General features: G+C 63.7%; 1 protein-coding gene across 2 annotated transcripts; it reads left to right on the top strand.

Annotated features, from left to right (window-relative positions):
• The first annotated feature begins 3870 nt into the window (after window positions 1–3870).
• Window positions 3871–12910, top strand: CHST3 (carbohydrate sulfotransferase 3). 2 transcript variants are annotated; one of them, XM_062580489.1, is made up of 3 exons: window positions 3871–4009; window positions 9045–9328; window positions 9741–12910. In XM_062580489.1, the coding sequence occupies exons 2-3, from the start codon at window positions 9192–9194 to the stop codon at window positions 10987–10989; spliced, it is 1386 nt and encodes a 461-aa protein (XP_062436473.1). In that variant the 5' UTR covers window positions 3871–4009; window positions 9045–9191; the 3' UTR covers window positions 10990–12910. The 2 variants fall into 2 exon arrangements, with proteins under 2 accessions (XP_062436473.1, XP_062436474.1); XM_062580490.1 differs by lacking the exon at window positions 3871–4009 and adding an exon at window positions 4494–8254.
• The last annotated feature ends 2853 nt before the right edge of the window (window positions 12911–15763 follow it).

Genomic DNA, 15763 nt, shown 5'->3' with positions numbered 1-15763 from the left:
GGAGAAATCCTGCCGTTTCATTGCGACCATTGAGTCGAGGTCTCTCTGGCCACTAGAGAATGTTGTTTGCCAGGCTGCGTTGCAAAAGGCCCTAACGCCAATGGAAACGGCTCTGTTTTCTTCCTCTTTGCTCCCCAGCTACTTTTCTGTCAACAGCATGTCCTAAACTCTGACACATCATTGCTGCGCTTGCTGCCAGCCACATTTCCCGTTGAGACGTGCCGAGTTGTCCCGTCCAAGTGCCGGGCACTCCTGCTTTTCGCTGTTGGCTGTGATTCACCGCTGCAGAGCAGGTTTGCCCCGCGCTCCCTTATCTGCCAAGCGCCCGCCGTGCTGGCTGCAAGCGCTGTCTCCAAGCGACATGCTTGGTGTTATTTTTGCTCCCTCTCATCCTGCATCTGGCAGCTCGTCCCCTCGTGTCGTGGCTGGTTAGCCATGGTGGCGTGCCCGGGCTGTGCTCCTACCTCCACCCATTGTTCACGAAAACGAGAGCAGCGCAGGGAGAGCAACATCCTCTCCTGTCCTTCCCCTGCCACAAACCTCACAGCCCACTTCACTTTTTATTTCAAGCATTGAATTTCTCATTTCTCCTCCCCTTGTTGACTGAATGAATTTGAAAGTGCACCTGTGAGTGCCTCAGGCTCTCCAGCAAGGAGTGAGAGCGGAGGAGACATCCAGGCAGGAACGAGCCCAACAGCACCTCGCTGGGACGCAGCCACTTCTGCACAAAGAGCAGAATGAGGAGCATCAGCAATTTTCAGCCTTTACAGGGACTAAGTAATAAATCCTAAATGAACCCCTGTGGTTTCACCTGTGGAATTACTCCAGGACACCTTCTCTGTCTCACAGCAGTCCTTGCAAGCAGCTGGACAACACGGGTGCTTCCTCTTTCTCCAGCTTCCAAGGCACATCTTTGCTTTTTGGGAAATAAAAGCCAGAAGTGCCTCCGAGGGAAGCAGGAAAGCAGAAGAGAAGTGAGCTTCGCCCGCTCGGTGTTTCAGCACCTGGACTATTTCCAGCTGCCGTGCAACAGTGTCTTACTGCCAGATGCCACCAAACAGTGTTTGAAGGAATGAGGGGACAGAATTTAACTACATCTAACTCATAGGGAAATTTCTGGAGAGATGATGCCCTGGGTTTAACAGAGCAAAGGCCAGGTAAGGCTTTTTGAAAATGAAGCTGAGCGTGGTCACAGACACACCACGCATTTGGCTCAGGGGCAGGTAAACACAGCTCCAGACTGAAAATGAGCATCAGCTGCTTTTCTTCCCCAAGCTCAGGGCATCCTGGTTGCTACAGCAGCATGGTCCCCTCTCCAGGCTCCTGATGTCACTCTTGGACCCATCACCCCTCTGCCCTGCTGCCAGCTTTACTTTGCATGGTGCATGTGTGTGCATGCATGCACATGCCCGTGCACAACCAGAGAAACAAGGAAAATCATTTTTGAGCTGGGAGCTGTTATCACTTGGTGGGACAGGGGTAGCTGAGGAAGGGAATGTGACCTTGCAGCTAGCAAAGGGTGGAGGAAATACAGCGCTCTGCCTTCCTTTTCGCCTCTCGCAGCAATGTGCAAGTTGCAAAAGGCTCTTTGTTCTTCCATGTTTGAGTTTTGCTTATTGATGGGATAGGAATGTGAGCTCCATCTTGAGATTCGTGTGTGTTTATAAAGCAAAACGACAGACACAGGAGTAAGGGCCGCGCGTGAATCGCAGGTTTGGGCCAGGGGAGGTTGAAATCCGAACTTTGCGGGAGCACTCGTCGCAGCCTCACAGCGCCTGAGCGGGGAAGATCCCCTGCTTCGCTGCTCCCGCCATGGGGACGACTCAGAACACCCTACAGAGCCAGGGACTCTCCGCTAACTCACGTGTCTCACCGCTGACTGTCCTCTCTCTGCACCCGTCTCAAAGTTATGAGCATCTTAAGTATGTTTTTTCACCAAGACCGTCTTTGACCCCAAAACCCGAGCCATAAGTGCCTTTTCAGTTGAAACAACAAATGAAGAGTTTAAAAATGCTTTGCTGCATTTCAAAACCCCACTAAATTCCTGTCGGCTGCAGCCAGCCCAGACACATCCGCTCTTTCTGACATGATTAATCTGACAGCCTCCACAGACCTGATCCTGCACTGGGAGCACTTTTGAGGGAGAACGTCCCCGGAGCTCCCACTCGATCTGTACCGGCCACCCCAGAGCCCCACCAGGAGCCTGTTTGAGCTGCCATAGCCACCTGCAGCAGGACAGCAGCGCTGTTGGCCCCAGCATACCCACGGAAAGCCCAGAAAGCGAAAGGCTGCGTACAGCAAACACGCTCAGCCGCTCTGGCACGGCAAGCAGAGCGTGAACGAAAAGCGGCGGCAGCAAACGCCGGTGGGTGTGGTGGAGAAACGGGGGCCAGAGAAGCCGCTTGCCAAAAGATGTGGAAACATCCTGCCGTTCTCCACCAATAAAAGGAGCCTTTTAAAAATAAGGTACTTCCCGTTTTGGGATCAGCTTCCTGGAAAATGAGGTTGGTGCTCAGCTAATAGCCACTCATGGCTAGATGGAGGTTATCCCATAAAGCGTTACGCTGCGGCTCTCCGACTTCGACGTTTGTGGACGTCGCCTCCGCCAGCCCCCCGCACTCCGAGCCACAGCAGCAGGTCCGCAACGTCCCACGCCTCTACGTGCCCATACACGCATACGTACACACGTCCAGGTGTGCACACACCCGCTATTCCGGAGAGCACGCACACTGGCATCGCACGCGGAGTTCACATACGTTACCTGCGGTAATAGGAAGCCACCACGAGGTTTTGCAGGTCGCCACACGAGTGCCAATAAAACCTGCCGGTTTTGCGTGCGCCACATGCGTAGCTGAAAAACTATTCTAGGAATGTTAAAGAGGGCCAAAACGTTTTATGGGGACTATTTTGGGGGGTCTTTCTGCCTGCAAAGCTCCTCCGAGTGTAATTTTGCAGAGCGCTGAGGCAGCCGCGCCAGTTCCCGCGCGTGAGCCAGAACAGCCCTTCCGATACGATTGAACGTTGGGGCTTGTAAGTCAGCGCTGCAGGGACGGAAGCAGCCTCTGCGTCCCCCAACAGGAAGCTCCCGGGCCGCTTGCAATAAGAAACTCTTACTCCCTGTGCTGCTGGGCACTGATGTTTTTACGTTCAGAAAATCTCACGCTGTTTCAGGCCTCAAATCGTGCCTGTGCACGGAGCTGTGCGTTGAAAAAATTCAGACGGGGCAGGTAGAGACTATTGGCGAGATACCGAACAAAAGGTGTGAGAGGAGGGAGCGCCCCGAGAATGGGCAATGCAGTCACAGCAGTGGCGACGAGTGGATTTCCCAGCTGGGCTGCTTATCGCACGCGTATCGCTGCTCGCGCTGCTGCCGGTGCCGCGTGTCTCGAGCGGCCATGCGGGTGGAAGCGTGCAGCAGGAAACGGCGGCTGCCTGCGGCGCCGCTCTGACCTCCCCCGGGGGTGGCGAGGGCCCAGATTTCACCCCGGCCGGCGGGTTCTCGCGTGATCGCGCACGCGCAGGAGCGTGGCGAAGCCCCGCGCGCTCGCCCGCATGGCCTGTCGCGCGCGGGGCAGAGCATGGCCGTGGCGTGCGTGGGACTGGGACGAACCCCCTGCAGGTCCTGCGCGGGGAGGGAGAACGAGGGTGGTGACGCTGGGAGACCCTCGAGGGCTGCTGCCCGGCTCGGCCCCCGGGCTGGCAGCCCTGGAGGCGCGGGCAGACAAGGGGCAACAGGCGCCAGCTGGAGCGAGAGCGGCCCGGGGCCGGGCCCGGGGCCCCCGCGGCGGCGGCGGCCTGGGCGGGCTCGGGGCGGGCGGCGGGAGCGCAGCCCGGCCGGGGGGGCCGGGGGCGCGGCGCGGCTCCGCCCCGGCACCGCTCCCCCCGGCAGGGAGGAATCGGGCGAGGAAGGAGGGAGGGAGGATGACAGCGCCGTGAAGAAAAGCAGGGGCGCCCCGCTGCCTGCCGCACGCCGCGACCGGGCGAGCTCGCCCCGCCGAGCCGCCGCCGGGTAGGTGCAGGGCGGCCCGGGCTGCCCCGGGCCGGCGGGAGGGCCGGGCCGGGCCGGGCCGGGCCGGGCGGCAGCGCGCACTCGGGGGAAGTTGAGCGGGCAGCGGGAGCGGCCCCGGGGCAGCGGTGAGGCTCCGGGCTGCGCCCGCCGCCGCCTTTGTGTCTCCCTCCGGCCGCGCCTTTGTCTCCGTGCGGGGCGCCCCGGCCCCGGCCCCGCCGCCCGCTCCCCCCTTCCTTCCTCCCTCCCTCCCTCCCTCCCTCCTCCTCCTCCCCGGCGCGCCGCGCCGCAGGGCAGCTCGCAAAATGCCTCCCCGCCAGCGGCGGCAGCTGCGCTCCGGTCCAAACTCCGTCCTCGGGGGAGAAAGTCTTTCTAGCACATGACCGTCCGAGGAGCTCGGGCGGCTGCTTTTTTTAGAAAGGAACAACAACAAAAAAAAAAAAAAAGAAAAAGAAAAAGAAAAGAAAAGAAAAAAGAAAGAAAAAAAAAGAAAAAAAGAAAGAGACAGAGAGAGAGAGAAAATTAAGGACAAAGCTCGCACTTCTGTCCGAGGAGAAAAGCGTCTGGTCTGACAAAAAGCCTTACTCACAGCTATGCTGGAATTGCATCAGCCATCGTGCTGGTCCCTACTGGGGAGCATTGGAAAGTTCTCCTCGGCCGCTGCCCGTCCTGCCCGCGAGCTGCTTGGGCATCCTGGTGCGCGCCGGGTGCCACGGGGTTTCCTGGTGGCGTTTCGGCATCGCTGCCCACCTGCACCCCGTGGGCTTCAGGCGCAGAGAGGAAAGTGCCGACTGCTGCTCAGCTAGCGGGTTACTGCAGCCAGACGGAGGTGGAGAAAGGGCCTGCGGGCACGGTCTGCCCGCAGCCCGGGCAGGGGGATGCCGGACGCGATTCCTGATGGTGCGCCGAGGAGCTGCCCACATCAGTCCCTCATCGACCGGCGGGAGAACGGGTCCCCCGCGCGCTTAAAGCGCGGGACGCAAGCCTGGCTTCCGTCCCCGGGGCAGGCGAGGGGCCCAGGCAGATGCTGCGGGTCGTTTTTCACTTCTGGTGATTTACGGCTCCAGAGCCCCTGACGACAGGGCAGGGGTTCGACTCTGCGCTACTCCCACATCTGCTGCATCGCTTTGCCTCAGGACTAGTTTGCAGGCGCTGGTTTTCCCGTGCTAGCAGGACCCAGGCCTGTTCTGCTGTTTCCCAAGGGCAGGGTAACACATTTCTTCCCTAGCAGGAATTCCCTGTTTCCTAAGCAGTGCCGCTCGCTGGCAGCCCTTCCCGGAGGCAGCCGGCGGGCTGCACACTGCTTGCGTCTCGGAGCAGCGTCGCTGGAGGAGCTTCCAGGCTGGGGGGAGGCTGCGGAGCAGCGCGGCAGGGAGAAGGCACGCGGGGCCGCAGGAGCTGCGTGTAGTGCCCGTGCCCCGGGGAGGGGGCTTAGCTGAGCGGAGACGGGTGTTTGGGGTTCCTGGCACTGCCGGGCAGCGCTCCTTTCGGCAGGGTAGCCGGGGGCTGGGAGATGCCCTCTCCCGCCGGGCATCCCTCACTTCCCAGGGGACCTCCCTCTCCGCGGGCACTTGGTTCGGGGGGCAGCAGGGCGGGTGGCAGTAGGGCACGGCCGCTTTGCCAGCTGCAGGGTGTCGCTCCCAGCTCGGCACGAGCCAGCGCCAGCTCGCTCTGGCACTCCGCTCGTTCCCTCGGGCTCGCGACCAAGCTCGGCTCCGCGAGGCGGAGGCTGTCCGGCGCGGCGGGCTCGGGCAGGCGCAGAACTTGGCCGCAGCAGAGCGGCACGACTGGCTTTTCAACGCTTCGGCCTCTCCTTCGAGATGGGATTCGCTGTCCGAGCCCCCCTGCTGCCCTCCTTCCTCCCCGCTCCGGCAGGGTTAAGTTCACCCGCCGGCGGTGGCAGGTGCCCACGCAAGCAGCTTTGCGTGGGAGCTAAGAGCCCCATGCTTCCGACTCCGCCGGGAAGTTTGTGAGGTCTTTTATCGTCCCGGCAGTGGAATTGCAGCCGCCCGTGCCAAAGCGAAAAACCTTTCCGGCCCGCGCTGGGGGAGGAGGCGGGGAGCAGCAGCAGCGCTCAAGAGCTGCCTGCCATCAGCGAGGTCAAGTGCTAGGGTACGGTGCGGGAGCAGTGGCCAGCGCAGGATGGAAGAGCCAGCACAGGAGCCGGTGCTTGCTGTCCCCCCTCCGCGGCGCAGCCCGCGGGCCCGGCGGGGGGTGGGAAGCGGGGCCCGTCTGGTGCCTGCGGACGGCAGCGAGCAGCCGCGTCCCCGCGGAGGAGCGCGCCGAGGCCGGAGGGCCGCCCGGAGGAGCCGCGGGCGCTCGCGGGCGCACAGAGCCCCTCTGTTCCCGCAAACAAGGGCCCGCTTGTGCCGCCGCCTCCGGGTGCCACGCTCGCCGGCCAGGGAGGCCTTCGGGGCCCCGCACGGCCCCGCGCATCCTCGGCGGCTCTGTCCCGGGCGCCAGCTGGTGCGCATCCCCCCGCAGATGACACCTGGGGACTGCCTCCTCCTCCTCCCCAGGCCCGGAGGGGAAGCTGCGGCACCCAGCGCTCTCCTTTTCCTCGGCCAGCGGATGGTTGGGAAGTGCAAGCTTGGAGCTCGCTGGAGACCACCCCCCCCAATCCCAAGTATCTTCTGTGGCACAGAAGCTGGAGGCTCGGAAGAGCTCGCAGGCACTGCGGCAGCACGGAGAGACACGGTGCTGCTCGGAGGGGGTTGCCTGTTTTATTATCCGACAGGTTCTGTCGCAGCACCGAGCGGGACCCCGAACGCTTTACGGCCAGGGCAGAGCGGGAGTCGGTGCAGCGACTGGCACACGCGTGCCAAGCGCCAGCCGCGTCCCGGCAGCAGGGTCTTGGCCCTGCTGTGGATGGGGACAGCAGCTGCCTCTGAGCAGCGAGCAGCCAAATTCCCACAGGAACATCCCTTGGCAGCCGAGGCAGCTAGTACAGACGGAGCCATGTAATCCTCCTCCTCCGGCCGCACCTCCAAGAGCATCACGGGTCTCTCCGCCTCTCCCTTTCCTCCACCGTTCCTTCCCCCATCCATCCGCGCCAGCCCCTTCCCTCTCGGCTTCTCTCCTCCTTTGCGCTCCGGAGGAGGTGGCCCCATCCCAGCAGGAAGGACGTATGGCGAGCACCAGCTGATAGCCGGCGTGAAAACCGTATACGTTTTGGCAGCAGATCGTGCTCAAGAGTTTTCCGCGCGACGCAATGCCTGGCGCAATGTTTCCCCATCCTCACCCTGCTGAGGGCCAGGGCTACCGTGGCTTATCCAGGGGCATCTTCTCTCCTGCGAGACCCAGGGGCTCCTCGAAGGACCAGGCGCTCCCGGGCTCGCCTCCCTCGCCCTTTCAAACAGGGGCCGGCAGCAGGAGCAGCACGGCCCGCGTGGGTCCGCTCCGCGTGCCTGAGCCAAACCAAATCTAAACAGACTTTCCCCAAGTCGCAAGGAGTCTGGCCAAGAGGAGCAAACAGCCTTATTCACTTGGCAGCAACACAAGCCATGCAAACAACCAGCTAAGTAACAAGCAGCAGCAAGTGTTAAACGTGAATCAAATTGCATGTGCTGGAGAAACATGACATCTACCAGACTGCAACCTTAACCGTGGCGTGCTTAAAGCAAGGCTCTGCTTCAGCAAGTAACATAATGATTTGTTTCAAACCATTTTCCTACAAAGAGCCTGTCCACAGCATTTCGCATGGAGCCGGCCCCAGACATTGCTGCGTCCGCAGCCTCAGCCCTCCAGGCTCTGAGGGCTGGTGCCCCCAGATGCTACTGGATGCATGAAGTTGCAACCCAGAACCAGAGGTCCCAACCTAGACATTAGGTGGAGAAAAAGCATCTTAAACAACAGTGAGAGAAATAACCCCCTCTGGGAGAGGGACAGACCCCCACCACCACCACAAGGGCATCAACAGTTCAGCCTCCAGCTGGGCAAAGGAGGTGCCAGGCAGCTTGGCAAGCACGTGGGAGAGCACAGGTCTGCAGGAGCGGCTCCCGCAATACCTGCTTCCTGGGCTTGCTCCTCCTCTCTGCAGGGAGGACTGTCCTGCGTTGCTTCCAGGTGGTGCGCGCAAGCTCCGTAACTTTGGCATCAGCTGCCCAGAGGCACCGCTCAGGGCACTGCGAGCACAGCCCCACTGCACAGGTGCTGCAGGCTCAGACCTCCTTCCAGGAGGGGTTAAATAGGAGCGGCAGAGTGACCCGGATGCTTCTCATTTAGCGAGTGTCAGGGAAGAGCTCCCAGGTGTGTTCGTTTGGCGATGGCAAACAGGAACCCGCCGCTTGGGTGCCTGCGAGCAGGGCTGCAGCCCCTGCAGCTCCGGCCCCTTTCCAGCCTTTTTGTAGCCACAGAAAGCGACCCGGGCAGGGGAGGCTGGGTTTCCCGTGGGAGCGCGGGCTCGCCCTTCCCTGGGCTCCCCTGCGGAGAGCGAAGCCGCCCGGGTGGGGGTGCCAGACGCAGCCCCGGTTCGGCCGCGCAGGGCGCTGCTTTCGGGAGCCCAGGAAGCGCGCGTGAGCGGAATGTGGCTTTTAAGGGGCGTCCGAGGAGGGGTGCGGGCAAAAGAGCCTTTGGTCTTGCGCGCTGGAGCTGCAAGAGTCGGTGAGGTCAAACCCGCCCAGAGCAGCCTTTCCGGAGGACGGGGAGTCCATTTATTTTATTTTCATTTATTTGAAAAACGAATGCAGTCCATCGCCGCTGGCCGCAGGCAGCTTCGCACCGCCGCGGTGGCCAGGCTCTCCCGCGGCCACCCCACCGGCACGGCCACGGGCGGCGCAAGGGTGGCAGGTACAGCCCGAAGCGGCACGGGGGGAGCTGGGCCCGGCGCTGCAGGCCCTCACGCTCACGCTGGGGGCAGCTGCGGCAGCAGGCGCCCCGCCGCTGCCTGCTTTCCTTCTCGGAGACCTCCCCGGGTTCCTTTCAGTGGCTGCAAGGAAGCCTCCGAGAAAGAAAACAGAAGTAACGCGCTGGGTCCTCTCCCCCTCGGCCCCCGGCGCGGGACGTGCGCGGGTGCTAACCCCTCCGTCTCTCCCTGCAGGCCGAGCGCGGCCCTGGGAAGGGATGCCGAGGAGCAGAAGATGCCTCCTAGATAGCCCAGGACGCCGGGTGCTGGGAGAGGAGCTCCTCTGAGGAGCGCGGGGACTTTCCACCGATACGAAAGCCTCGGCTTCTTCAGCCTCTCCCCATGGAAAGGAGATACGCTTTGCCCCAGGATTTCCGGGACGTGTTGCACTGCCTGAAGATGAGGAGCAAGTACGCCGTGCTCCTGGTGTTTGTCGTAGGGCTCGTCATTATCGAGAAGGAGAACAACTTCATCTCGAGGTAGGAGAAGGGGAGAGCAAGGCCTTGCTGCAGCGGGAGGGAGGTGCGGTGGGACCCGATGCCGCGGCGCTTCCTTGGTGCGGCGGGGAGAGCCTCTGCGGAGAGCGCCTCCGGGGCGCCTCGCGTTTTCCCGCTTTTCCGTCCGGTTCAACCTTTGCGCCCTCCCCTGCGGCCTCGGGGGCCCTGCCAAATTCGCACTGGGGCCTCCACGGAGCAGGACTTGGCTCTAGCGGGGGGCTCTTCCCCCCGCTCACTGCCTCCGCTGCCGGGAGTGAGCGCACTGAGCCCCGGCCCCCACTGCGGCCCCGCGCGGTCCCCGAAACCCCGGGCGGAGGGAGGCGTAACGGAGGGGGCGGCCGGGCGGGCTTGCACCTCCGGGGGCTCTTGGCCAGGCTCTGCTCGTCGCCCGCAGGGTGTCGGACAAGCTGAAGCAGTCGCCGCAGGCGCTGGCGGAGGCCAACGGCACGGACGCCAGCCTGGCGCCGGCCGAGAACGGCTCCCTCGAGTCGCTCCGCGAGCTGGACGCTGCCTTCTCACGGCTCAGGACCCGCCTGCGCAACGTCACCCTGGAGCTGAGCGGGGGCCAGGAGCCGGTGGGCACACCGAGCCCCGGGCCCCGGCGGCACGTGCTGCTGATGGCCACCACCCGCACGGGCTCCTCCTTCGTCGGAGAGTTCTTCAACCAGCAGGGCAACATCTTCTACCTCTTCGAGCCGCTCTGGCACATCGAGAGGACAGTGACCTTCGAGCCAGGGGGGGCCAATGCCGTGGGGTCGGCCCTCGTCTACAGGGACGTCCTCAAGCAGCTCTTCCTCTGCGACCTCTACATCCTGGAGAACTTCATCTCCCCGGTGCCCGAGGGCCACCTGACGCCCTTCATGTTTCGGCGGGGCTCCAGCCGCTCGCTCTGCGAGGAGCCCGTCTGCACGCCCTACGTGAAGAAGGTCTTCGAGAAGTACCACTGCAAGAACCGCCGCTGCGGCCCGCTCAACGTGACGCTGGCGGCCGAGGCCTGCCGGCGCAAGGAGCACATGGCGCTGAAGACGGTGCGCATCCGGCAGCTGGAGTTCCTGCAGCCGCTGGTGGAGGACCCCCGGCTGGACATGCGCATCATCCAGCTGGTGCGGGACCCCCGGGCCGTGCTGGCCTCCCGCATGGTGGCTTTTTCGGGCAAGTACGAGACCTGGAAGAAGTGGGCCTCGGAGGGGGCGGCCCCGCTCAACGAAGACGAGGTGCAGCGGCTGCGGGGCAACTGTGAGAGCATCCGCCTCTCGGCCGAGCTGGGGCTGCGGCGGCCGGCCTGGCTGCGGGGCCGCTACATGCTGGTGCGCTACGAGGACATCGCCCGCTCGCCCCTGCAGAAGGCCAAGGAGATGTACCGCTTTGCCGGCATCCGCCTCACGCCGCAGGTGGAAGAGTGGATCGGCAAGAACACGCAGGCGCCCCAGGACAGCAGCGGCATCTACTCCACCCAGAAGAACTCCTCGGAGCAGTTTGAGAAGTGGCGCTTCAGCATCCCCTTCAAGCTGGCCCAGGTGGTGCAGAACGTCTGCGCCCCGGCCATGCGCCTCTTTGGCTACAAGCTGGCCGGCAGCCCCGAGGCGCTCACGAACCGCTCGCTCAGCCTGCTGGAGGAGACGCGGGCCTCCTGGGTCACGTAGGCGCCCGCGCCGAAGCCGACCGACGGGCGCGAACGGGGGGGGGAGCAGGGGGCTCGCGCGCGTCCCCCGAGGCGTGGAGTCCCCAGGGGACGCCTGGGCTGGTCGCCCTCCGTAACCGGGCTCCCCGGCTGGCCCGGGGCGGGGGCAGCCCGGAGCGCCGCCGCTCCCGCGCCTCGGCTCCCAGCCGGCTGGGAAGGACGCGAAGCCGAGACGAGCGCCCCAACAAGGAGAATCCAAGCCGAGCCCGAGGGCGGCGGCCCCTTGCCCAAGCCGGCGGCCCAGCCCGACGCCGCGGGAGCAGGAGCGCTGCCGAAGGCCGCTGCCGCCCGTCGTGCCGCTGGGCTCGTCCAGCTGGCCTCGGCACCGCGATCGCTTTGGCGCTGCGGCGGCGCCGAGGCTGCGGGGACGTCAAAGCCGGGCCGGATGCGCTCCCGCCGGAGCGGACGTTTACCGGCAGCGAGCTCGGCAAGCCCGCCGGGCCGCCCCCCTCGCGGGCCTGGCCCGCTCCCGGCGGTGCCTTTTCCTTGCGTTAAGGAGCCCCCGGCTGCCCGGGGAGGGCAGAGCCGAGCACTTACGTCCTCCGGAACGCGCGGAGCAAAGCGCTTTCCCAGGTGCTTTTCAGGGTGGTTTTGTGGGTTTGGGGTAGCTTTTTTTTTTTTTTTTTTCCTTGCAAGGAAGACGCTGCCAACGCCTGCCCTGTCCGAAATCGGTTGGAGAACGGAGGCTTTAACAGTGGCGACTGCGAGGCAAATTTATTTATTTATTCTATGGAAAAGAGGGAAAATGCATCAGGAGTCAGAGCTAAGCCCAAAAATCAGAGCAGCAAAGAAACGGAGGGACTCTGCCAGCCCCCGGCCCACCAGAGTCGCCCAGCGGTGGTTAGGGCAGGTTTGGGGAAGCGGCTTTCCCCCCCCGGCCCAGGGCTGAGCCGGCCGAGGAGGCCAGATACCCTCTCCCAGCGGATCCAAAAAGCTCGTTTTGCTCGACGTATTTAATTAAAAAGAAAGAAAGAGGAATTGGAGCAGAATCGGAAGCACCTCCCGTCTCTTTGATGCGCGTGGGCACCCTTGCTCCGCCGCACAGCGGTTTGCGCGCCGAAGGCCGGTCTCCGCAGACCGCCCGGAGGCCGACGCCGGGGACGTGCCTGGGGCGTCGCGGGCGCTGGCGGAGCCCCTCCCGCCGCGGGGAGGCGCGCGGTGCTCTCCGCCATGCGCCGGGCGCAGCGGGCCTCTCCCCGCGCCCCACCGCCACCGTCAGCCCCATAAATATCCACCACCGGTGCCGGCTTGTAATTTATACCTGAGGTTTGGTAAAGCAGCAGAGCGGGTTTGGGTCTTTGCCACGCTGCGCAGTAGCCTGGTGCTGAACCGTCCCCTCCGGTTAGTATTTAGTGAATTAAAATCACTATTTTTAGCGCACTTTGCAGTAGGTGCCTTTACTCCCAAGCCAGCATATTTTGGGTTATAGTGGCCACCAAAGAGCCAAGCCACACGCTTTGCTCTGTGCTGTCCTTGCTGCTGAGCCCATGCAGCAGGTTTCACAGAGTTTTGGAGCAGACGAGTCATTCAGCGGACCTTCGCGTTAGAGGCGCGTTTTAGCGGAGGCCGGGGTCAGGAAGGCCGTCGTGTCCTCCCACCGCTCTCAGCGGAGGGGCCCAACCCGTCCCTTCGTTCTTGACCTGAGCACGACCGGCAAGGCGAGGCGGGATGTTCCAGCGCTCTTCAGCGAAGAGCCGCGCTGTGCCGGGCTGGCGATCCAGCATCTTCCATCAGCGGTGACAGCGTTCCCAATTAGGCACCTAATTGTCATTATTTTGCCGAGTCCCAGAAGCCCAAACAACAAACGCAGCCAGTCTTTCACATGCAATCACCTTCACGTTATGCCTCATTGCTTAAGCCTCATTGAAGCCAATTAAATATAACGATTGTCTTCGCGTAAGACAGCCGAAGGGGAGCGGAAGCGCCGCGGACGGGACGGGGCCCGGCAAAGGCAAGGGGCAGCAGCCGGCTGCGCGGGAGGGAGGCTCCCCCGGCCAGCAGGCTCGGCTCGCGTGCCCCTGCGCCTGTCCCAAGCCGGGAGAGACGGCGGGGCAGGGAGGGCAAGAATGAAAAAAAAGGGGGGGGGGAACAAAACCCACCCCCAAAGCAAATAAAGCCGCGCCGGCTCCGCACAGCTCCCCCGCGCTCGTGCATGCCGAAAGCAGCCGGCGGCGCGCTCGAGCAGCGCGGGCTCCGGCGATCAGAGCGAGCCGGGGACGTCTACAGAAACGCGCTTCTGCACCAAGCGCGGCGGAGCCGGGAGCACAGAGGCAGCACTGAGCGCGCGGGGCCGCCCGGCCTGCTGCGGAGCACCCGGCCTCGGTCCGCCGGCGGCTCCGATGGACCCGAGCTACTCGGCGCTGGCTGGCTCGGGGGCGGGAGGGGCGCAGGAGCGCCGCACGGCGCATTTAGGGCCGGCGAAGCGGCGGGCGCGCGGGGAGCTGCCGGCTCCGGTCCGCTGGCGCCTGCCGCCCCCCCGCGTCGCGCGCGCGGCGCCTCTCCCCGGTCCCGCCGGCCCTGCCGGAATAACAAGCAGCCCTCGGCTTCCCGAGTGAATTGGCTTTTTGTGTCTAAGCTTCCTGCTGGGAAAGCGGAAGGGTCACCGAGTTCAGCCGGGTATCCCGCAGATGTGCTCGGGGCTGGGAAAAATCCGCCCGGCGTGTCGCTGGAAAGCGCGGCGGGGGTCACGAGGGGGCAAGCTGCCAAAGGCAAAGCGGCGACTACGGGGGCGGCGCGCCGCGGAGCGGAGCGCGCGGCCGGAGAGCGCGGCGGAGCGCAGCCGCAGCCGCCGCCGAATCCCGGGCACGAGCCCCAGCGGAGCGGGGCGGGCGGGAGAGGATCCCGCGCGGTTGCTCCGGACAACGCCCGACTAAATACGGGTTTAACTCTCGCACCGAGAAACGCGCCCGGCAGCCCCGGCCCCTTCCCCGGGGCGTCTCAGGCAAAGCATACAACACCCTTGGAAAAACTTTTTCTTTTTTTTTCTTTTCCTCCCCTCTGGACACTGCGGAAAGAGGAGACGGTCTCCTCCGGCCCCGGCTCTTCCTGGGCATCTCCCGCCAGCTGCAGCCACGCGTCTTTCCTGCCCAGAGGCTCTCCCGTTTCCCCAGCCCAGCGCCACGCTTGCTGGCGGCACGGCACCGGCTCACGCAGCCAGCGCCAGCGGTGCGTTCAGGGTTGAGGAGCCCCCGCCAGCCCTTGAAAACCGCCACCCCCCCCCGCAGCAGGGTGAAGGCACCTCCTGCCCACCCTGCCCCAACCGCTGCCAGCCCCGCTGCGGCTCCTTCTCCGGAGAACAAAAAACAGAGGCGCGGGAAGACAGCCGGGACACGAGCAAACCCCCGCGGCAGGCAGTGCCTGGAGAGGAGGGCCCGCCTGCGAAGGAGCACGCCCGAGGGAGCCGCGCCGCGCGGGCACGGGCGCTTCCCCGCTTCGCACCCTCGGCCGGGGCCGTCAGTGCCCGTCTGCGCCGCCTCCGGCGTCCCCGGCTCAGAGACGCACGGGCCGCCCTTCCAGGGCTGCGCCCCTCGGGGGAGACGGGGCTGCGCCCTGGCAGCGCTGGTTGCCACCAGAGAGACACCTTCTGCAAGGTGGCCTGGAGCAGCGGGGGCACAGGCGCGCTCGTGCCGGCCGGTGCCTGCTCCTTCTCACCGGGCTTACCCGAGGGGGCAGGAGAGGCTGCGATACCAGCGAGAGCTCTAGTAAGTTATGTAGGTACCGGTCCCAGCCTAAACGGGGTCTCTCTGGTTAATGTTTTTCTCGGCCAGTTTAATCCAGACTTGACTTTGGACCGGCAGCTGCTCCCTGCTGTTTCTCCGCCTTTCCGCCGGAGACACTCGGGGCTTGTCTGGAGCTCCGCTGGCGTGGCGGGGTTTGCTGCGGAGAGACAATTCTTGTTTGAGTTGGAGGTGACTACCAGCACCTGAAGGCGGCTCCAAAAATCACTCACCTGCAGGAAAAACATCATCAGCCATTTTGACTTCTCCCATCGGCGAAGCACATCAGCGTGACCCTGTAAACTGGGGGTACCGGTATTTTCTCTTCTTATCGCACTCTGCTTGAGTTTTCTTCTGCTCTTTAAACAGCAGGGTGTTTTGGCGGTGATGTCTGGGGAGCGATGGCATTAGCAGGGCAGATGGCAGCCCCAGCGCAACCAGGTGCAGAGAAGGGGGCTGCAAGGGGCGTGCAGAGGGACGTGAATGCTTTTGGAGCAGGCAGGAACAGAGCCACAAGGGAAAACGAAGCAATGGTAAGCAAGCCAGGCTCCGTCGGGAAAGGCATCCTGGAGGAAGCGAGCACCGAGAGCAGTTAATGTCTGCTGGGAAGAGCAGCTGTGCGAGAAGCTGTACGAGTGCGGAGGGTAAGACCTCAGTAGAAGGCAGTACCTGTTAAGTGGGTGGTTGGGGCTGATCAAGCCTACGAAATATCACCTTAGATCACTGCGGACTTCAGCTCGGTACAAAAAGCTCAAAGGGAGGAGAGAAGGCCGGTCTGGGGGGCAGCGAATGTGGGTCCAAGAGCCCTGGCTGACTCTGCCCTGGAGGTACCGGGCTGCTCCCAGTGCTACGACACAGGAAGGGTAGGAAGTAGCGTATCCATCAGGAACGGCGGCCATGAAAGCATGGGCAAGCCTGGAGGTACCGGGCTGCTCCCAGTGCTACGACACAGGAAGGGTAGGAAGTAGCGTATCCATCAGGAACGGCGGCCATGAAAGCATGGGCAAGCCTGGAGGTACC

This window comes from Rhea pennata, chromosome 7, assembly GCF_028389875.1.
Source record: "Rhea pennata isolate bPtePen1 chromosome 7, bPtePen1.pri, whole genome shotgun sequence".
In the NCBI taxonomy this organism is placed as follows: Eukaryota; Metazoa; Chordata; class Aves; order Rheiformes; family Rheidae; genus Rhea; species Rhea pennata.
The sequence above is the reverse complement of the archived record's forward strand: the minus strand, read 5'-3'. Positions and strand labels throughout refer to the sequence as shown.